General features: G+C 40.7%; 1 protein-coding gene across 5 annotated transcripts; it reads right to left on the minus strand.

Moving 5' to 3' along the window:
* Nucleotides 1-563: 563 nt before the first annotated feature.
* On the minus strand, nucleotides 564-22129 carry scube2 (signal peptide, CUB domain, EGF-like 2). Of its 5 annotated transcripts, none has more exons than XM_085157822.1 (23): nucleotides 20896-22129; nucleotides 19066-19182; nucleotides 18795-18920; nucleotides 18476-18610; nucleotides 17642-17767; nucleotides 17435-17551; nucleotides 16115-16204; nucleotides 15371-15487; nucleotides 15153-15275; nucleotides 14500-14616; nucleotides 14197-14319; nucleotides 13775-13891; nucleotides 12469-12558; nucleotides 12218-12340; nucleotides 11509-11676; nucleotides 10983-11189; nucleotides 6713-6883; nucleotides 5089-5256; nucleotides 4431-4592; nucleotides 4143-4340; nucleotides 3697-3849; nucleotides 2986-3065; nucleotides 564-1732 (listed from the first exon to the last, which is right to left on the minus strand). In XM_085157822.1, the coding sequence occupies exons 1-23, from the start codon at nucleotides 20966-20968 to the stop codon at nucleotides 1586-1588; spliced, it is 3048 nt and encodes a 1015-aa protein (XP_085013948.1). In that variant the 5' UTR covers nucleotides 20969-22129; the 3' UTR covers nucleotides 564-1585. The 5 variants fall into 5 exon arrangements, with proteins under 5 accessions (XP_085013948.1, XP_085013956.1, XP_085013940.1 ...); XM_085157830.1 differs by lacking the exon at nucleotides 20896-22129 and adding an exon at nucleotides 20225-20564; XM_085157814.1 differs by lacking the exon at nucleotides 20896-22129 and adding an exon at nucleotides 19576-20191 and having other exon boundaries at nucleotides 10983-11186.
* Between the last annotated feature and the right edge of the window lie 131 nt (nucleotides 22130-22260).

A 22260-nucleotide genomic window follows, 5' to 3' on the forward strand; every position in this document is an offset into this window, starting at 1 on the left:
TTGGCGCTATATGCATAAAATCTCAACTCAATTAAAACGCTAAGATAAATCATAGATAAGATAAGATAAGATAAGATAAGATTTATAATTTCTTTATAATTATCTTTTTTTTAGCATTTACACTTGTGCTCGAGAACTATTTTGAATTATAAATATTTTCGAACCACTTTTTTCATATAGATTCTTTTCAAATTCATGGGGTTGATAGAAAATGTCCTGCAACTGTAAAATGGCCTTTATAACGATGGAAGATTGTGTTTTTTTTTTTTCAGTGATGAAACATCTTTTATTATCCAAGATAAATCCAAATTATGTGCAACCTTGTTACTCTAATTACTCTAGTTTATCCCTGTCTCCATATCATTTTTGATAAAAAAAAAAAAAAAAAAATCATGTTTTTTTTCTTGCAAGCATTTTATCTCAAAAGTTCTACCTACTAACTCAATAATAATAATAATAATACTTAATAAAGACCAACTTTATTATTCCTCTGGAGGTGTTAAACATATACAAACACATGCACTTGTACAGAAATAAGAAAAAGTGGTTGAAAGTGGTGGAAATCAGTTTCCGATCTTTATTTACAGCACATTCGATGTACAAAATCATAAAAATATACATACTTGTTTCATCTAGGAGAGGTAAATATAGTTTACTTCTATTTTACAGAACTTTTCATGTATTCATGGCATCACAAATTGTTCCGTTTCTCTGCAGAGTAATTCGTTGTCTTTGGTTGCTAGTGACCTAGCTGAAGCAGTCATTGTCTTGTGACTAGTTTTGGAAAGGAAAAAGTATTTTTTTAAAGAACAGCAGTGCTCATCCAGACACCTTAGAAGACCAAATACGTGAGCCAACATCAAACGCAGCCATGCTATACCATTAAAGTGTATGTAGCATCTACAAAACATTAGCGTTTCACCTAAAACTTTTTACATCATATACAAGACATTCATCAGAATAATTGCTTTTGTGGCAGGGCTACTTCTTTTGCAGTGCTAATTTCCCCAAGAAAACTTGTGTGCGCTATTTGTTCCTGACATTTTTGCAGTATTTCTGTCAGTATTTCATGCCTACCTGTGCAGGCCATGTTAAAAAACTAAATGTTAAACCTAAACCTATATACAGTGTTACTGACATTCAGCATATATCTGTTCGTCTATCATATTTGTTTTTCATCCAAATGCAATTAAAGAGTCCCATAATGCCGCCATGTACAGTATTTCTCAACATTCAAATACCCAATTTGGACTTGGAATTTAAATCCCAACTTTAAAATTTAAAGGGCCGTATAATGTCATTCATCTGCTGTTAGAAGTATTTTCCAAATGAGATCTCCTAATTCCTCTCCGAGGAAGCCCATATAGATCTGTGGTTTGTACCACTTCCTCAGTTAAAAATTTCACTTTTCCACTGGGATCGTTTCATCAGGTGCGGTCCTCTTGTCCAACACGTAACCTTAGAATGTGCAGGGGTCAATTGATAAAACACATAAGAGGGTGCAGTTTCAAATTTAAGCTTATTATGAAAAATCCTGGAACTTTGTGGCAACTTTTTTTTTTCTTTTTTTTTTTTTTTTTTTTTTTTAAGGACGAAGGAACCTCAGGACTTTGGACCGCAGGAAACGAATGAAGGATTTGGGGAACATTTCTCTCGATTCTTGCGCTGTATAATTGAAGAAGTTTTGTGGGTGAGCCAGCACGTCAAACAGTGCCTTCATGAGCTTCTTGTCCTGAGGGGGAAAAAAAAGAAGTGTGTTATCCAAAAGAATTCCTTACAGTATGTAGTCTAAGGAGCTTGGAAAGAAAAGCGTCTGGACTTCTTTAAGTTGCTTGAAGACGTTTCACCTCTCATCCGAGAAGTTTCTTCAGTTCTAGGGACAAATGGTGGACAGTCCCAGATTTAAACCCAGTGGGAGTTTCCCCCCAAAGAGGGACAAAGGACCCCCTGATGATCCTCTACCTAATCACATGAGCCAAGGTGTGAAAACGGGTGTGGGTCACAATCAGGGTTTCGGGTGAGCTCATTGTGAAACCTGCCCCCACCCTATCACGTGATTTCCTGAGGTCAGATGGCCCAGGATGTGAGTGGGCATTAAGGTGTCTGGGAAAGGATCTCAAAACTGGATTATAGATGGCAGACAGTTGGTGTCGTAAACCACCACCTCTGTTCAAAGATGGTCGCTCACAGTGGACATAGATGGCTTCTTTCACTCCTCTTTCAAACCATCTGTCCTCTCTGTCCAAAATGCCAATGTTCACATTTTGGACATGTGATTAGGTAGAGGATCATCAGGGGGTCTTTTGTCCCTCTTTGGGGGGGGGGAAACTCCCACTGGGTTTAAATCTGGGACTCTCCACTATTTGACCCTTAGAACTGAAGAAGCTTCTCGGATGAGAGGTGAAAAGTCTTCAAGCAACTTAAAGAAGTCCAGACGCTTTTCTTTCCAAGCTCCTTAGACTACGATGACCTGGATGACGGAGAACCTTCACAGACTTCCAGTATGTAATTTTTACCCATAGGAAACCACAGTGACACAGGCGTCCCTTTACACACAGAGGGAAGTTCCTATTAAAGTTTCAACACTTACTCTCTCACAGTTTTCTTGACAATAAAATGGGTCTGGGCTCTTATGGGTTAATGTGAGTGATACTCTGTATTTCTACTTGTTCCCAAAAGAGGGTGCTACATGGTCACTGGAGCCAAACCACTAACACAGTGAGGACTCAAAACTGGCCAGCTGATCTTTGTCAAATAAAGTCTAAATGGTCAGCTGAAAATAGCCCATGAGATAAAACAGCTAAAACTCTTAATGAGCAGGTTAAATAAGTCAGGAATGCAATGCTTTAAAAGATGAAAGTAATGGATAAATGTAAATATATACAGCTTACACAAATGGTTTTAGGTATTTTAGACCTACTCAGGCAGGAGACCAAAGTGCTCCCTGTTAAACATTTGTATAATATAATTATAAAATCCCGATACCTTAAGTATTTCCTGGTGATGCTCTGAAGCATATAATCTTCCATCTCTGACGATGTCTTCTATCAACTCCTGGTAGTCCTCTGAAACAAATAACGTTCAGAAATAGCTTAGTAAGAAAAAACAAACTAGATTTAAACAATATTCAGAGGTATCATCGGTTTATTCTTTCTCAATTCATCAAATTTAAAAGGGATTGTTCAAAAAACAAACAAACAAAAACAATGTAGAACCCTACAGAAGATTTAATGGAAACCACAGTTTCTACAGGTAGGGGCAGATTTTCTTTTCTCTTAAACGAATGAGGCACACAGTATTTGTTCCCCCCCAAAGAAAAAAAACAAAAAAAACAACAACGGACAAAAACCCACAGACATTTTTTTCCACGTTGTCTCTGATAATCCTGATATCCACCATGTACCAATTTCAAATAACTATAGGTTGTAATGGCACCCAGCACAAATTGTCTCTTCTGGGCCATTAAAAAAAAAAAAAAAAAAAAAAGATTCCTGCCAGGCCACAAGGCTGCATGAATGAAATGAAAACACTTTGCTCTGCTTCTGAAAGATAAATGCTGAATGAAAATGAGGATTTCAATAATTTATATTGGAAAAATGAGAGAGACAATATAGTGTGCGCTGGTTTGGTGGGACCAGGTTGTGAACTTACATGGAATTACAGTACTAATCTTATTTCCAAGACAAACCATCTCACCATCATATGTCACATATGGAACCTGGAAGCCTTTGCCGCTGTTTCCCTCATTGGACCTGAACTGTATCCAAAGCCTCTTGGAGCGGGAGGTGAAGGCGATGGGACGTTCGTACGTCTGACACGTCTCGTAGGTCGTCACAGAGTTGGGGAGAGCTGTGAGGAAAGAAGCACAGAGGAAAGGCCTTAATACGTAACTACTGATGAATATGAAAACCACTCTTATGACATTAAGAGATGTTTTTCTACCACTGTGCCGATTCATCCTGCTCTGCACACACAGACTATATTGTAAGCAGACATTTGTTTTCATAACTTCTGAGGATTATAGCATCTTAAAAAAAGGGATCATAATCGTAACTTGAGCCCAAACCAAAGCAAATCCAACCTAAAACCCCTTTGTTATATTTTATTTGTTAGTTAAATGGCACAAACACAGTAGAACTCACAGCTTTTTCTCATCACCAAGTAGTCTCCACATTCATCCTCAATAGGCAGGTAGATTTCAGGCACAACAATAAGGATCCTGCGTTTGGGGGGAGGGTTAATGATCCAAGTGCACTCGATATTCGCAGGATAGTTTCCCGGGTAGTTGGGAGATTCGATGTAACCTGTAAAATCCCCGAGCTCTCCTCCACATCGTCGGTCTGTAAGTGACACAAAAATTAAAAATATCTGAAATGGAATCCTAATATTGGAAACTGAAACCCCGCCCCACCCCATGCAGATATACATACTTTTGCACTGCATGATGTTAGTGGAACCATCATAGTCGGTGGTGGTGTTTCCAGGGCAGGTGACACAGTAGTTCTGACCAAAATCCCCTTGATATGTGCCCATAGGGCAGCGAATGCAGCGGTGTGTGCTGGTGTTGTAGTAATGTCCTGGAGAGCACTGCACTGCAGGAGCAAAGGCCAGCGATAGAGAGCTGTTAGCTGATTTAGTGCCACCAACATTCGGGGTACAAAAAAATCTTATCCTACATTATACCTGAAAAATCTTCAGTTAAAACGTTATACATAAAAAAAACAAAAACACAACAACAACAACAACAACAACAACAACAACAACAAAAAACTCTGTGCTTGAGTTAGAACGGAAACTCTCTGTGCCTGGTAAAAACCATACAACAGCTGCAGAGGGCAGCAGAGTCCCTATCAACACCTGCAAATGCTACACAATGTTTTGAAGTCACAAAAAGAGTTAAAATCCCCAAAACAACAGATGGTTCACTTTATTTCACAAGTCTGGCAGGCTTTCATAAACGTTCTCGGCTCCAAAAGAACCATTTAAACCCTTTGTTTATATTAAAGCTAAACTAAAGCGAAAGCTAAAATAAACCAGGCAGAAGTTATTAGGTTTTATATCCAGTGACATAACTAAAATCTTTCATACCTTTGGTCTCACACTCCTGGAATGAGACAGCCCCGCTGCGCCGGGTGTCCAGGTCCCCTCCACAGGGGAAGCAGGAGGTGCGCCCCACCTCTGGTTGGTACGTTCCAGGTGGACAGAGCAGGCAGGGGATGAAGCCATCGTGGGAGTACTGACCAGGGGAACACTGACCTGAACACACACAAGCATTCACTGGGTCAAGCCACACTGTTAGAAGCAGGAAATGCTCTGTCCACTTAAAACAACAACAGCAGCAACTTTGCTTTACTTTTATTTAGCAAAAATAAGAAAATACTAATGGAAAAATGCTGTGTTACATCTCCACCTCTCACTGCGTGTAACTCCTGGGTGACTAGTACAAAGTGGATGTGTGATAGCTCGTCTTGTTTAGTCTGTCAGGCGAGATGTGACTCTGATAACAGCACAGGAGGAGAACAAAACATGGTGGCTCCTTGAGCTTTTTATTCTGGACTGAAAGAAGTTAATTCATATTCAAGCATCTTCAGATTTACACAAAGCAAAACAACTGCCAGCGAGATCTTTATCGAGGCACCACTGCTTCCTTTGTACCTTCACAACTTTAGATTTAATTTTCTGCGGCTGTTGCTTTTTTTTTATTATTATTTATTTGATATAAATATCTATAAAATATAAATTTTTTAGTAGGTAATTAAATAACACAGTCTCTTTTTTCATTGTTTATTTATTTGTTTTTTAATTTGGTGCAGTAAGACTGGCCTCGAGAGGGGTCTGTGTCAGTAGGGAAAGCTGAAAAACATTTTTAAAAAATGCAGTTAAAAGTCTCAGATTCATCCCTTCCTTCACACTCTCCAAAGCTGCGCAGTGGGTCAGTCTTTGGCAGGCTGATTCTGGCCCCTGGGCTTTATGTTTGACAGGAAGCTGCTTGGCATTTAAATGTCACCATAAAGTAAAAAAGAGAATTTACTATTGCTTCTGAAATCAGCTGGAAAGTGTAATTATTTGTGACCTGCTTTCTGAGCCCTAAAAGTGACTAGTTTTTGCACAAACCAGATTAATACTGGCTCAGGTGGTAGAGCAGGTCATCTACTAATCAGAAAGTCGGTGAAACAATCCTCGACTCCTCCTGCCTGCATGCTGAAGCATCCTTGGGTAACATACAGAACTGAGTGTGTGTGAATGTTAGAAAGTGCTTAGCTACAGATAAAAGCACTGTATGGGTGATTGGGTGAGTTGATTTGACCATTTTAACTGCTTGTAAAATTAAAAATTAGCATTAACATTTGGCTGTAGGATCACTCAATCTGTGAAAACGTGGAAAACACCCATTTGTGAACCTGTCTTTAATTTGAAACTTGGCACCTGTAAAGTTTTGATAGCACATGATCAAAATCTGTCCACAGACAGACACTCAGAAATCTTCCAAAGCACTTAAAAAAGCCCTCGTGGTAGATTCCGGTCTTGTGACATCTCCAGGATTTCAACACATACAAAGTCAACACACAAGACATTAAATGTCAAGTTGCCTGCAGTAAAGTATGTTTAAAGGACACATCATAAAAAATTAAGACAAACCAGTTTATAATACAGTAAAACTATAAAATTTTATTGTTTGATGTTTTTTAAATGTTAAAATATGGTGTTTTACCTCCACACTCTGAAATGTTTCGAGCTCCCACCACTTTGGAGACTTCTCTTCCTTGAGGTGTAGGACACACCTCACAGGACATCTGTCCCTCCTCGTCCTGATACGTTCCAGCTGGACACGACAAACACCGTCCCTGATCGCCATCATAGTAGGTCCCAACACCGCAGCTCACTAAGACACAGATGGAAAAGGACATCAAGAGAGATTAAAGTTTAGCCGTTCTGTGACATACTTGTAGCGAGACACTGTTGCATGCTCGTCTCTAGTGCACACAAAGCAAATGTCGGCCTACAAAGTTTCTCTAAAGAGTTGCTAAGCATGTGCTAACAGTTTTATCTTTGTGCTATGCCAAGTTGAGGCGGAAAAGTCATATTTTTTTAAATACTAACACAGACAGTAATTCTGTGATATAGAGTCAATTACAAACAAATGTAACTGTTTGAGGATGATGGAACATTTCCGCAAAAACTAAAAACAAACACTTAAAGATAAGCCATCCAAAACAGACGTTAACGTTTGAACTTGTGATTAAAGTCAATTTAGTAGACAGATCAGGTCAGGTGGCGCTCATGGACAAATAACCACACCATAAGAGTGTGTGGGTAAAAAAGAACAATGCGATAAGCAGACATGAATCAACAAATATAGCAGATTGCCCCGTGGTTACACACAATCAAGCAGTCCTAACCACAGCGTAGATGTACACAATAAACACCGCAGCTACAGTGAATGATGAGACCATTAAAGAAACCCAGATCACAGCTGCCTCTCAAGTGTAATCAAAGAGGATCATGTAAATACTTGAACTGGATGAACACAGTAAAGAGCAGTGAGCTCCAGCTTTAAAAAGGCAGCTGAGCCCAAACAATTATCTGTTGACAGCATTTTCCTGCCATCTTAAAGGTATCACTGAGCTCAGTGGTGCATTAGGCTGTACTGTTACAGACCATCTTTATATGGCACCACACAATCAGATGTGAACAACGCGCAGGTAACATATCAGGACTGCATCATGCAAAGTAGTGATGCTGTTGTGAAGCCTATATAAAGTTCTAGAGTCTTCAAATAGAAAACAGTAGAAGAGCATGTTCGTAAAATGTTTGTGAAATATGCCCACTGGATTCAAATGTCAGATTTGTGTCACTAAACAGAGTACGGCTTGATACTAACAAAGGATAACCTACATGATGCCTAAAGGAGAGATAAGTACATTTATCTTAGCTACAACTGTATGATAAGATGTCAGCTATGAAAATGCTTATGCATTACATTAACACAGTGTAACTATTGCAGGTTTCAAGTTCAAGTCTCATTTTAACTGTGTCTTCTTGTAAACTTTTGCTTTTTAATTACATTCCCTTATTGTTGGTTATTCCCTTTAAGTCAACTTTTATTTGTCTGTTTAACATTTATCTTTATTGATCTGTTTTACATGATTCGTTTGCACTTTGTTCAGTGTTTGCTGTGCCTAAATGAGCTATACAAATAAACTGATCTGAAGTTATGAATTTTATTTGCTTTGGACTGCATGAAACACACACATAAAAAGTCCAAATGCCATTAAAGTACATTTGCAAACCAACCTAAAACAGCCATGCAAAAACAAAATCATGGGGACAAAAGAACAACAGCGTCTCCCAGTGCTGCCTTTACTGCATCCGCACCTACACCTGTCTTAATACTTGACACAACATGGCTGTGCATAAGTGAGGAACTTTAAATGCCAACGTAAGCACCCTCAGCTCTTTTAAAAGCAATCACAGCCGCAAATCAAAGGGAGAGCTTCCCTTTTATCGCATAAAAGCGCAAACACTTGATTAAAGGGGCTAAAACACTGTTTTGCTTTGGTTCCTCCCTTTCAGACTGATGCCTGTAATTAATTTGGCAATTACTGTGTCTGTCTGATAGCCGTAAGAACTTCACTTGAAAACTAAAGCTGAGCTCACACAAGAATAAATCAATTAAACTCCTGAGACTTTCGAGCAAAACGTGCCTCATATGTAGCCTTCAACCGGGCTGAAAGAAAAGAACCAATATCAGAGAGCGCTCGACACATAAAAGCTTTCACACAGATCCATTATACGTGGCTCTGCAGACTGTTAGGTTTTCGTTGGGAGAAAGAAAATGTAATTCTATCAAGAGCAGCTCATTTTTGAAGCCTTTTGTTTATTCTAAAAGACCACAAGGAGCCATCACTGCATTGTCCTCTAACAGCTTTTATTTGACAGAGGGAAGCTGTGAGGGAAGAGACAGAGTGAGAGTGAAAAAGACGAGAAAAAAAAAACAAAAACTTGAAGCCTTTCAAATGCAAAGAACGCTTCTATAGAGTTCTCGAATTGATGGCCCCAAAGAGGTTTAAAAGACCTTTCACCTCTATTCAAGTCCCTGGTTTTTGCCTACTTGATGACATAGGAAAACACTATGGTATCACAGTAGTAAGGAGCTGAACCCAATAAAAGAGGTCAGGTTTCTGAATCCCCCCATTCTACTTGGTCCAATCACTGCTCACGCCCATCAAGCAGGGGCCCAAACAGCTGATGCTAATTGATTCCCATGGTGTGGGTGAAGTCAATTCTCTTTAGCAGTTTAGTGGCTAGGGGTCATGCAAAGTGGCCCCCAGTTGGGGTGCAAGGGTAGTGGGGGGGGACAGCACTTAAAGTGCCAGCTTGAATCAACAGCACTTCCTAAAAATCTCCAACGTTAAAACAAACACACAAACAAGTTCACTGCGACACTCACATGGATGTGAGAACGTGTGGACCAGTGGTGGACACGTTCACATGAAGCCTCTTATAAAGTATGCTTTGGTTGTTTTCCTGCACATAAATAATGTAGAGTTGAAATAAATTTTAGACTCAAAATGATCATGTTATTAATAAGCTAACATCACAAGTTATTTAAACTGAACCAATGTCCCGGAATATAAACGTTACTTCAACCAATAACCCAAACACAGCACAGAGGAGGAGGAGCTGCCACGCTTTAAACTGTGCACAGTGTTTTCTTCAAATCCACAGAAGACTGTGTTCTTCTCAAGGAGAGAGAAAGAGCCTCAAATGGGGTTTTCAATGGAGTGGGCAAATTGAAAAGGACTAAACTGCACTCCAAACTAAGCCAGAGCAAAAGATGGGGGAGGAGGGAAAAATATAGCTCCTTTAAAGAGCTGGAGGTTAAGAAGAATGCCTTTCAGAGCCCCCCTCTCCTTTTTCCCTCCTCTCCCAAATTACATGTCTACACCCTTGCCACAACCAATAGACTGCCTAATGTTGACCTGAAAGCAAAGCGGGGGACGGAAGGAATAAAGACACTTAAGATGTGAAATAAATCATGTCAGGAAAGCTTAACAGCAGACGTAGCTTAAATGTTAATGATGAGACCAAAGAAAAAAAAAATTACAGGGAGATGAATGGAAAGCAAAACTTATGACTTTCCCTCAACAGACATTATCTCATGAAACTACAGAGCGGCTATAGTTTGACACATGTTTTTGGCCATCAGCCATATTCCTGAGATCTGGGGATAAAGATCTGGGCCTACATTAAGTTAAAACATCCTCAACACTGACGCATATATTGAACAAAGCGCATACTGCCTGAATAAATATTTAGACATCACAATTTAGGAGGAAAGGCACAAGTTTCCCCTCGCTGATACTGAGAAGATGTCCAGCACGCAGCCAACACATTGTGAGGCCTGAAAATAGGGGCATACAGTTGCAACCGCCAGAGAAAACACAAGCCTGCCTTGAGCTCTCCACCATCGACAGTGTGCAGCCCTATTTAAAGAGCATTTTTCTCCAGCGCAGGTTGTATATAAAATTCAAGCAAGAGGCAGCAGGAGACCTGCCATCAGCCCTAATGTTATCCCATGGAGATGCTGGAAGATCTCGCAGTTTGGAGGGCCAACAACAGCTTCTCTGTTCTTCCACACAAGCTCGCTTTCCCCCTCCAACTTGCTCATTACAGAATGTCTGCAAACCAAATATGGCATTCATCTGGCCCACACCTGCTCCAAATCCAATCATTAAACCCGCCTGTCTAAATATATCTCACTGGCTTGGGCCAATTCAATTACTTAAAGCCATGACTATGGGTCTACTGTGTGTATGGGGTATGCTCACAAGTGCTGCTGCCTCAAAAAACAAAGCGGTGGGAAAGATGAAAATCATTAACGTTTCCAATAGAAGTTTTGCCTGGATTAACTGTTTGTGCTCTGCTCGTTAACAGGATTTCTACAGTGAATAAATACTACACACATAAACTCAACTCACCACATTTTCTGCCCAAGAACATCTGTCCTGCTACGCAGTGTCCTGGCAGCTCTGCCAGCTGGCCCGGACTCCTGGATAGATTGTAGTCTGCTCCGGCAAAGTGGAGGTGGAACTGCTCCCGGTTGATGGACTTCCGCAGGGTCCTGATGGTCTTCCTGAGCCTCTTCTCTGAACGGCGGCGCACGCAGTTCACGTCACAACCCTCTGCTGAGAAAAGCACTCGATACTGCAAGAGTTTCCAAAGCAAGATTTCCTATTGTTCACCTGCAATAACCTGCGATTTCATGCCTAGATTCCCATAAGCTTACTTCACACCGCTAACGCAGAAATCAAGGAAATTAAACAAAAACACCCTTTGCCCCAAATCTAGAACCCATCACCAGAGCCAAGTCAAAACAGGAGATACTTTTACACAGCTTGGTTTGTTTAGTGACAAACAGAGCGGCGAAAGACAGATTTAAGAATCATAATCACAGGTCGCAGACAGACAGGCGGGCAGGCAAGCAGAAACCACAGACAGACCAACCTGTTACCTCCTCTAGGTTCACATCCAGCTCAAACTCAGCAGTGATTGAGGAGCCGTCCTCCTCGCCGGCCTTCCTGCCATGGCGGCTACGCATTCTCTGTCCGGATGAGGTGCAGCGCAGGCTCACGTAGCTGAACTGGACATTTTCAGTGAAGAGAAACTTCCTTTCTGTGAACATGGGACACAACAAACCCCCAGCAAGCACAACAAAGAGAAAAATTGCACAGTTGTTAACAGACAGGAAACATTAATCACATACAATAATCTTTGGTCATGCACACTGAAAAGCTACTAGAACAAAAAGGATGCAATGGCAATGAGATGTTGGTTTTCTTTCAGTGTCTGTGAGGGATGTACCATGCTGAGCCCCTTTTGTAGAAGCAAAATAATCCTACAATCAGAATCGTGTTTGATTGATAGCTAGGTCAGACACAACTGAAAGGCATCCTGTGGCTAATTACATCCTCCCTGTCACTGGCAGACAAAGTGCTGTGCTGAGATGTGGAAGACACTCAAAACCACATCACTTTCCCCACAAATTTCTTTCACATTTGCTCTTGGTTTTTGGTTTTCTTTGAAGCATCTTTAAGGTCTGCTTCAGAGTCTTTAGATGTTGGCAGTTCTCGGTAAACCCAAAATGTTTTTTAACCAGCAACATAAAGACGATATAACTCTAAGTCTTGTGCTTTGAGTCAGCGTGGCGCTGTACCTGAGCGCGCTGAGTTTAGGCTCTCCCTGAGTTTCTCCTGACTTCGTTTTAAGTTGCACCTTGCGGTGCCAGACTTAAAAGTGGCCGTTGTCTTAATGCGGGCAAGGCTGGCCGTTTCTCGACCTGCACAACAGGGGGACAGAAAATATCGTTATCAAGTGAAGACAAGTAAAGTGTGACCTACCTGTTCCTGTGTTACTGTTTTCTTTGGCAGAGCGGGCAAAAAAAAAAGATGTAAATCCTGTACTTGCCTAAGCAATATGAGCCACTGTTGTTCTTTTGTGCATCAGCCAAGCAGGGCAGAGGCATTCCACAGGTCACTGTGTAGGAATCCTCCATCCCTGAAAACACACGAGGCCGTGACACAGGGACCGACACTGACAAAAGTAAGGGCCAAAAAAACAACTAAGACAAAAGACAGGCAGCATGTATGAACATGAAGTCCCTCAACAGACTTTTCACTCAATTAAATCTACAACTGTTGAGCTTACTGACTAGTTGCACTTCCACCTGACTGAATTGTGCTGTTTGAAGACATAATATGCACCGACTATACAAAAAGCATCCTCGATGTATCATAAGCTTCTTCACCAATCCACCCCGGTCCTTTTTATCTCTCTCTAACTAACCTGTGAACCTCCAATTGTCAAAATATCCTGATTTAAATGTAGGACTTGTAGCAGTGCTAATCCTGCTGGATTAGTTGACATGTTTTGCAGCTGCTTCACTCTGACAACCCAACACTAGCCATCTGCTTCATATCAGCAAGTAGCTCTTGTTAAAGTTTTTTTTTATTCACACCCCAGTTAGCTGTTACCACAGCAACAAGTACTTTTCTTGGGGTCCGCAGAGAGTCAACAAGTAAACTGAAGAGGGCAATATGATAAAAAATAAACTATGAAAGAGACAAACCATCCATTTATCTAATTCAGGGAACCTATCCCAGCTGTCATAGGGTGAGAGCTGCGGTACCACTTGGACAGGTCATCAGCCTATCGCAGGGCCAACACAGAGAGATGTACCCATGCATGTTTTTGGACTGTGGGAAGAAGCCAGAGTACCCAGAGAGAACTCACTGTGAGGCGACAGTGCTGACCACGGCACCACCCAATGATAAGACCATTAATGTATATTCTACATACATGCTGTCTTTTTATGCAGCTTTATTTTATTTGGATATTCTTAGTTTATTAGTATTTCATTTCATTTTTTTTTTTTTAAATCTTTAATGTCATATCTTTCTCAATTTTTTTAGGTGCTTCTAATCTATTGATAGGTCATTTTATCTTCTATTTCTTAATGTTTTTGTTCTCTTTAATTTATTATAATATTACATATTATTTGCTTTGCTTTATCACTCTTTGTTCTCATTATCTACTGGTTAGTCATCTGAAGCGCTGTGAACTGCACTAACTTGCATGAAAGATGCCCATACAAATAAAGACTGATTGCATGACAGATGATATATAACGTAGCCAAAACATATCTCAGTTATTAAACCAACACACCGGTTTACCGCAGCTCACACTATACAGAGATCTGGCTCAACCAACTCACCACTGCTGATGTGTACTTGAGACTGGCAGGTCAGAAAGCAGCGATCCCCTCCCTCCTGCTTGCTACAGTTCAAAGTAGGTTTAGATGGGGGCTGTGCAGGTGATACACCCTGAGCCGCTAGATAAAAACCACAACAAAACTCAAACATGTTCAAAAGCAAGAAGGAGGAAGATGCACATGAAGGTGAAGAAGCACAGAAAGTCCAAAATCCTGACAGCTTTGTAGCATTTTGGATGGATTACTCAAGCACAAGAAAATTAAAGAGTAAACAAATAAATAAATAAATAAATAAAGAACAACTCAAAGTATCTCCTGTTTTTGTCCACAAAGGTGTTTGCTGTCACACTTCATCACTGCACAATTTCCATTGAGACGTGACAATAACAGACCTGCTTGTCATTCAGAGACAGGTGCTAACCTACCGATGCAGTCCTTTTTGTTCCAATGTAGCTTATAGCCGGGACGGCAAAAGCATTCAAATCCACCCACGGCGTTCTCACAGCCATGCTCGCAACCGGCATTGTTCACACTGCATTCATTTATATCTGGGATGGAAAAAACAAAAAAGTCACTCTTTATCATTTCAGAGATTGATTTCCAAAAACGCCAATGAGCAACCACTCACATCTGTGTGCTTAATCAAATAAAACATTTAAATGCATCAAGCACTTGTGTGTTATGCTGAACTTGTTATGTGTAGTGCCCTCCACCCAACTTAGTCTCACCTCCACAGTGGGCCAGTCCGTACATGGTATAGCCTTTGTTGCACAGACACTGAAAACCACCCGGAGAGTTCACACAGGTGTGATCACATGTGCGCTCGAAGAAGCATTCGTCTATATCTGTAATCAAAATCAGGCAGATGACATAATAGCAGGGCAGTCAGTTACAATCTTCGCCAGCAGGAATTTCCCATCTAATGACGACCATTTTCCTACTCAGTGAAGTGCGACAGGTACATTACACTACAGCAGATTAAAAAAACAAAAGCAAAAATACTAGCTTTTCATAGAAATGACTTCTAAAAAAGAAATCATTGTCATCAATCATGCCAAACAAAAAGGTAAACAAAAGTAAACCCCAGAAAAAGGTTTTACATGCTCCCTGATGTATTCAACTCTTTAAAGCCTGAACCATGAAATAATTGTCAAGTAATTCAAGTTGAATAAAATCACACTAATGATGTAGAAGTCTGAAACACTCACAAAAACTCAACATGATACTAATTTTTATATTTTTATTTTAGAAAAATCTAAATTCACTCAGTGATAAAAAAAAAAAAAAAAAAAGAAACAAGAGAGAGAGATTGTAAATGTCATCATTATCTCGTTCATGCAAGTTCCTTTTACTGCTCCTGCAGTTCAGGAGCCACGTCTACCTTGACAGGAGCGTTCGTCTGTCAGCAGCTTAAAACCTTTTCTGCAGTTGCACTCAAAGCTGCCGATGGTGTTCTTGCAGGAGTGATCACAGCCGCCGTTGTTGACCTCACATTCATCGATATCTACGGGTGAAACGAGCGAGATTCTGAGAACGCATTTTCACGTGCGTGTTAGCGTATTAAGATACTATCCCTCGTTGTGAAGACGGCAGTCTGACCTTTGCACGTCTTCCCATCTGGCTGAAGCGTGAAGCCAGCGGGGCAGCTGCAGCGCACACCGGTGGATGTGTCTTTGCAGGTGCAGTCGCAGCCGCCATTGTTCACAGCGCAGGTTTCTAAAAATGCAACACGCCTTATCACTGCATGGAAAAGACCTTTCACCTAGTGGGGAATGCTGTGCTTTCCGTTTGTGACAAAATACTAGAACTTAGCAGAATAAAATGATTTCCTGTAAAGTACCCTTTAAACAATTTTGTCCACTGATTTAAAAGGTTAAATTAACGTGCAGAATTTAACAATATTGTGCGTCTAACGTCACTGAGATGTTTGGATTAGGGCTGACCCGTACAGTCTCACCAGATGAGACTGCATACCTAATAAAGTACCAATCACACAATGTTTTACATGTATTGAGTGACCCAGAATCACACAACTGCTGAATACTCAACATAGAAGAAAAGATTCACATGCTTTCCTTTCCAAATGGAAGGAAAATGTGAAATGTACCACACTGTCACATACGTGTATATTTCAGGTGAGGTCGGCGGTGAGAAAGTGAGCATGCAGCCATTTCACAGTTTGCTCAAAAGACTGAGGAATGTATCAGTTTGCTAGAAATAAACTCCTCTCCCCACTCCTGAGGGCTTCCTGGAAGCTTCACACGTAACCCCCCCCCCCAAAAAAAACAACAAAAAAACAAAAAAACCCACACAAATTCAAAACTGCGGGAGTCTTATTATTACCCATTAACAGCCTTCGTTTGACCCGCTTGTCCACCTCTGTAAAGGACGTGGCATTGTGGTCCAAGGACTCTGTGGTGGCTTCATCTCGCTCTGTGACACACAAAACCAGAGTAATGCTTTACTGTTATCCTCAGTGAGTGTTTATGCCAGCCATCAGGGCGCAGATGTGTTTTGACACTTGAGATGTTCAGCTTGTGTTGGCTTGGTGTGTGTCAGATAACACGGAAGATCAGAAAAGTGAATCACGGAGACAACGTCGCAGTGACACGCTCAGACCTCACACACACTGCTGGCTTGGAAGGAGAGATATTACCCGCTATCTGACGGCTGATCCTTATCCTTTACAACCGCTGTGTGGAAAAATGCACGCTGCCTAACAGGAGAACTGATAGAGAGAAAGAGGGATCCTCTAATTTCATCCATTCATAAGGGTAGCCTCCTCATAACTCAAGAAAAAAAAAAAAAAAAAAAAAATAGTGTAGGCAGCTCCTGGATTTCACCCACCCTGGGCTGAAATCTAGATCTATTTTGCTTCATACTGAACATAAATGAGTATATATGTATGTAAAAACAATTATTGTCAGGTTAAAACATTGTATACATGTTTTGTGTTTCTTTGTTAAAGCTTTAAAATGCTGTAAACATAATCTAGATTTGAAAGCATGACTCCAATTAAGTCATAAAAAAAGTTCATCTAGCCTACAGCGTTACTTTATTATTGGGTCAGTTGACACTTAGAGCATGACTGCCTTCAAAACGCCATCTTTTTTTAAGGCTTAACCATTAGATTAATGTACTCAGATGTAATGGCTTATTATTTGGCATCTTTGGAAAAATGTTTTATCACTTCGCAACCTTGCACGCTGGTTGGAAAATGATGTGAGGACATTAAAGATAATAGAGGATATTTGATGTGATGTGTTTTAGATGACAGAGTGGTCTAATGTGCCTGCTGGATGGCTGGCTGTGGAGTGGGAAACATTATCTTTACCAGGCAGGATTGGAATGACAAAGATATCTTCACCATATTAACAGCTCATGGAGATAAATTTTTGTCTCACCTCCTTTTTATGCATGTACACCTACCACCTGCTCACCTGATCCTAAGCATGCTTTTTTAAACAAAAAAACAAACAAAAAAAAACAACAACAACGTATATACAGTGTGTATGCACTGGCATATACTGTCCTCTCTTCCTCCAAAATTCAATAACATATCAATCATAAAAAAATGATGTGTATCCCAGCATTTCTTTCACTGCAGCATTGTGCTCACACTGTTTTGCATTCCTCGTCTCAGCTCAGTGTCAGCCTGCTTACCTACACATGAGCTCCTGTCAGGCTGCAGAGTGTACCTGCTGTGACACCTGCATATGGAGCCGTTCTCAGTGTCCTCGCAGGTGTGCTGGCAGCCTCCATTGCCATGGTTACAAGTCACTGTAAGGTAAACAACGTGCAACTATGAATGCAAATAATCAGTTCAACATAAGAAGCCCGATGCACTTGCGAGTGTTAGCGTGCACGTACAGATGCAGTCTCTCTGGTTCTTGGCCAGCTCAAAGCCTGGACGGCACTCACAGGCCACACCCCCTTTGGATGTCTCCTTGCAGATGTGGGCGCAGCCGTGCTCCTTATTCATACAGTTGAGGCCCTCTGGATAGAAAGAGGGAGAGAGGTACACAATGAAACTCTCCTACAGTGACTGACCAGCTACACACAAAGGCGCACATACTGAGAGATTAGTCTGGAAACTTGAAAGACACTGATTGTTCTCACGCCCCTACACAAGCCAAAAACATCCACTGCTGCGTTATTCTTAGCGCCTCTACAGAGGGAACAAGAATCTAAAGTTCATTCCCCCCCAAAAAAACCCCAAACAACAAAAAACAAAACAACATATTCAATGGTGATTTGTAGCAGCATTTATATGGACGGGTCACAGCTGAGTGGATAGGTCCACTGGGATATAAAAGGGTTGTCAAGACCCGATGGACTGGAAAGTAGTCACATTTGAGTCGACTTCAGTGAAGGAGACAAAACAAAGGCGCTTCAGACTAATCTGTGACACTGACCGCATAGACCAGAGTGTTGCAGTTATTGACTTATTTTGTTCTGTGGGACACAGAGATCCTTTTTCCCACAGCATGTTGCTGTTTCAGATGAAAGCTCAGTGACAGGAGCCAGCTTGAACCTGTCACCCCTCATTGTGTCATCAGTCTCTTGGAGAATCTGCTACATCTTTCTCTCTCTTTCTTTTTTTTTACTAGTTTTACACAATTAGGGCACACAGGCATCCACAAACACACAATCTTTTGTGGATGAGTTATTAGCTATTTCAAACTTTGTGTTACATATACTCACCCACAGAGCGGTGGATGCACGTGTGCTGGTTGTCGCTGAGGAAGAAGCCCTCTTTGCAGCGGCACTCATAGCTGCCCATTGTGTTGACACAAGTGTGCTGGCACCCACCGTTGTTGAACTGGCATTCATCCATATCTACAGGACAGTGAATCGATCACACAAGTAAACAGCTTACAATGCTTCAGGTGGGAGGTATTCACTTACATAAACCAACACAGACAGTCTTCAGCATTTTATAAAGCATAAGTTTACACAGCTGAGGACACAAGCTCCCCATCTACCATGAAAGATTGCTTATTTAGTTTAAAGCTAATCTTACCTAGACAGTTATGTCCATCGTGTGCCAAATGAAACCCATCATAACAAGTGCAGCGATAATTGCCTGGTGTGTTGTTGCACTCATGCACACAACCCCCATTGTACTCCAGGTCACATTCATCAATATCTGACAAACAAACAACACATAAAGGTTGGGGTGGGGAGAAAAAGCTAATAATGCTAAAACATCTTGGGCTCTGAACAATTAGAACAAGGTGTGGCTGCAATAGGAAGAAAAGAAATCTGTGGCTAAACATTTACACAATGCTTACCTTCACACTGTTTTCCATCGCCTTTAAAACCTGCTTTACACGTGCACTTATAAGAGTCTTGGGTCGTTTGACAAATAGCGTCAATGTGACAGCCATCACTTCCCTCTGCGCATGGATCTACGGGAATGAATTATCATCAAAAACACGTTAGAAAATTAACAAAAAGCCAACATATTTGTGAGAATGAAGCCGGAAAATTCAGATTTAACTGATAAAAACGAAATAAAAGAGTATGAGTCGAAATGGAGAGAAGTCCTGTGAAAACCTGAACGTTAACAACATGCCAAAAAACAAAACTTTTTGGAAACGTTTATGCACACGGAACGCGCAACCTGCCACGGCAGTGCTGTTTTTTCCTATACTACAAAGTTGTTAGAAATTAGGAGAAAATGCTAAAAGTCGCTGCTGGTGAGACGACATGGAGCGCACTCCTGGGAAAAGCGTGCGTAAAGTCTCCACGACTGCAAAAGACAACACACACACATGCTCACACACTCACTACAGTCCCACCTCGAAACTCTGGAAGCGCTGCGCTTTGGCGACTATTTAACAGGAGCAAAAACAAACAAAAGTCCCTTGCAGCCCAAACAGCTCCCATGGTGATATGATCCAACTTTAGAGGTCTTTCTCAAAAGGACGCGTAAGCACTGAAGTCGCGAGCGAGCGTCCGCCTCATTTTCATTCTAGCCTGTCAATCCGCTTCACAAGGCGCTTTTGAGAAGAGAAAGGAGTGAGTGAGTGAGAATAAGAGCGTGCGTGCGCGCGCGAGCACGTGAGAATGGAAAAAACGCTTTTGAAGCAGAGTTGAGTCAATAGAGGGAAGCCAAAGAAAAGCGGAAGCGTCAAGTGTGTGTAAAAAGCACCACAACGGCAGCGCGCTGCAGAGGCTTCTATTTTGAAAAAAGAAATGCCCGGAAGTGTTATAGTAAATGCTAATTTACAAGCTCCTTTGAGTGGCTTTAAAGTCTAAACAGCGTTTGGTGTCTGTGTATGGTAGCACGGAGGCGAGCGACAGTCGACAGTGACTGTTGCTTAGCTAAAAGCGATTTACTCGTAGGGCATCGTTTCGAAAATGACGACCTGTGGTCGTTCCAGGCGCCGGTTGCCTCGGTAACCCTCTAATAAATACTCTAGAGGCAGAGCAGTTGGAATTACTTACTCATGGGCTCTGGTTAGAGGTAACCTAGTGGTAAATATGCTACAAGGTCATGTGTCAATCAACAATATTCTACATTCTCATTGGTAGTCGCCTTACTGCTCGCCTTGGATTTGAAATGAAAAATGTTTGTCCCGAAGTCCCACCCACTTCGGTGTTTCGCCCGGAGTCGCTTAATGTCTTTGCCTTTCAATGATCTCTAGTGGCCTAATCGGTTTGAATCGCTTCCAGTGTGGACTCAGCTACATATTAAGTTCTCTCAATTTTTACATATGTAATATAAAATATATGACATAACATAAGAGCTTACACGTCAGATAGCAAACCAGATGTTACTTGGGAAACTCTTTGTTGCCATATGCGTTTTTGTTAGTGACACACCAAGTCTTGTTTAGACTTTAAGTTGACTTAAGTTTTTAAATACTTACAGGCTTTTTTCACTGCCGTTGTAATGTTTTACGTGCACTGCTGTGTGTATATATACTACGAGTGCATTAAGCTAAATATTAGCTAACTAGCTACTCCTGGAAGCGAACGTTAATTAAAAAAGCGTGGTTGCTAGGCAACGAACGATTTTTAGTTCTAATTGATAATCGCTACACGAAAGACGCCTTGTTCACCAGTCAAATAAATAGTTAACTTTAAAGTCAGGCGTTGTTGTGAAAGCTACAGACCTCCTGAATAAGAGTGGAGCACGTACACTTGCTTCAGCAGGGCTGTTAGCTTAGTATCGACGTTTACATGCATTTATGAGCTTTTACCATCGGACAAATAAGCTAACGATGGTAGAATTTGCCAAGATTGCACCATACTGATTTTTACAGCCGTAGTTTTCCCTACTGTGACTTAGGTTCAATTATCAAAATGCAACTCCAGTTGTGCAATATAAGTGAAATCCCAATCTAGCCAATAAACAAGAACACCTTTAACCCCTGCAAACAGCAAAGGGACCAAAAGCTCCATCAGCGTTAATGTAGGTCTTTTCCACCACCTGCTGGTGCAGAAAAATATGACAGGCCGCTTTTTTTTCTATTTTTTTTTTTATTGTAATACAGATCTACTTTGTGGTACAGTATAAAAAAACAAAACAAAACATACATTGCATGTTCAAAGGAAGCGCACAAAATTTCTGAAAGGCTCTACACCAATTATCTAAAAATTTCAGTTACAAAAGTTTTTGTAATAAATAAACATAAATTACATAAGAACCATAACGGAAAGATCAAATAATTCTTTAAGGCACATCTGATATCCCAAAATGTACCTCTTAAAAAATATGGCAACTCCCTAAGGACAAAAAAAAGCTTATTTTCCAGCTTAAAAGGAAGCAGCATTTCTCCTTTTAATAAGAATCATAAACATGTTCAGCATTTAACAACCCTGCCGCAGAAGATAATATATTAAGCAACTTTACAGAGCATTGCCTGTCAATTCTTTTAGTTTGAGACCACTTGTAATCATGTAAAAAAAAAAAAAAAGCAACCGTTGTCACTGCAGTATTAATTTGAGACAGTATGGCAAAAAAACTGCAATCTGAGCATTATTTTTGACATGACAAAGACAAGAATGATCGTGAGACATTGACTTAGGACAATTAGAAAAAAAATGCAACATTATTGCTAAAATAATGGATGCTTTTCACAAGCCAATTTTGGTTGAGCAAGGATCCATCGCTTTACACCTGAAGTAGCAAAAGTGACGGACGGCCCCAGAGCACTTCTCACATTCAAAACGTCTGCATAGTTTGAACTTTGACAGTCGCAGCCATGACAAACACATTTCATTAAAAGCAATTTTTTTTGAATGGTGATAATGGGGGCTAACATGTAAAGCAACTTCAAAAGATCACACAGGAGGAGGAATGTTGCTGCTCACTGTTGTGTTTAGAGAAATGTATCTGATCAAAGAGATGTGAACATGTGGTAAAAAAGCCTGTTCTTTTCTTCTTGTTGTTGTTAAAGTACATGTTTTAACAATGTTGGGACACACAAAAGCATTTTTTTTCTTTTTTTTTTTAAACAGACGTAGTGGTTTTCTAT

The sequence above is a fragment of the Neolamprologus multifasciatus genome, chromosome 1 (genome assembly GCF_963576455.1).
Source record: "Neolamprologus multifasciatus chromosome 1, fNeoMul1.2, whole genome shotgun sequence".
In the NCBI taxonomy this organism is placed as follows: domain Eukaryota; kingdom Metazoa; phylum Chordata; class Actinopteri; order Cichliformes; family Cichlidae; genus Neolamprologus; species Neolamprologus multifasciatus.

What these genes read in the sequence shown, in the direction of transcription:
- scube2 (XM_085157803.1), bottom strand. Translation starts at nt 19,663, where the DNA reads ATGGGAGCTGTTTGGGCTGCAAGGGACTTTTGTTTGTTTTTGCTCCTG. An exon ending in CGATGGAAAACAGTGTGAAG is followed by an intron (nt 18,921 to 19,065) that starts GTAAGCATTGTG and finishes TTTGTTTGTCAG; the next exon opens with ATATTGATGAATGTGACCTG. An exon ending in TCAAGTACACATCAGCAGTG is followed by an intron (nt 12,559 to 13,774) that starts GTGAGTTGGTTG and finishes GTGTGTTTTCAG; the next exon opens with GGATGGAGGATTCCTACACA.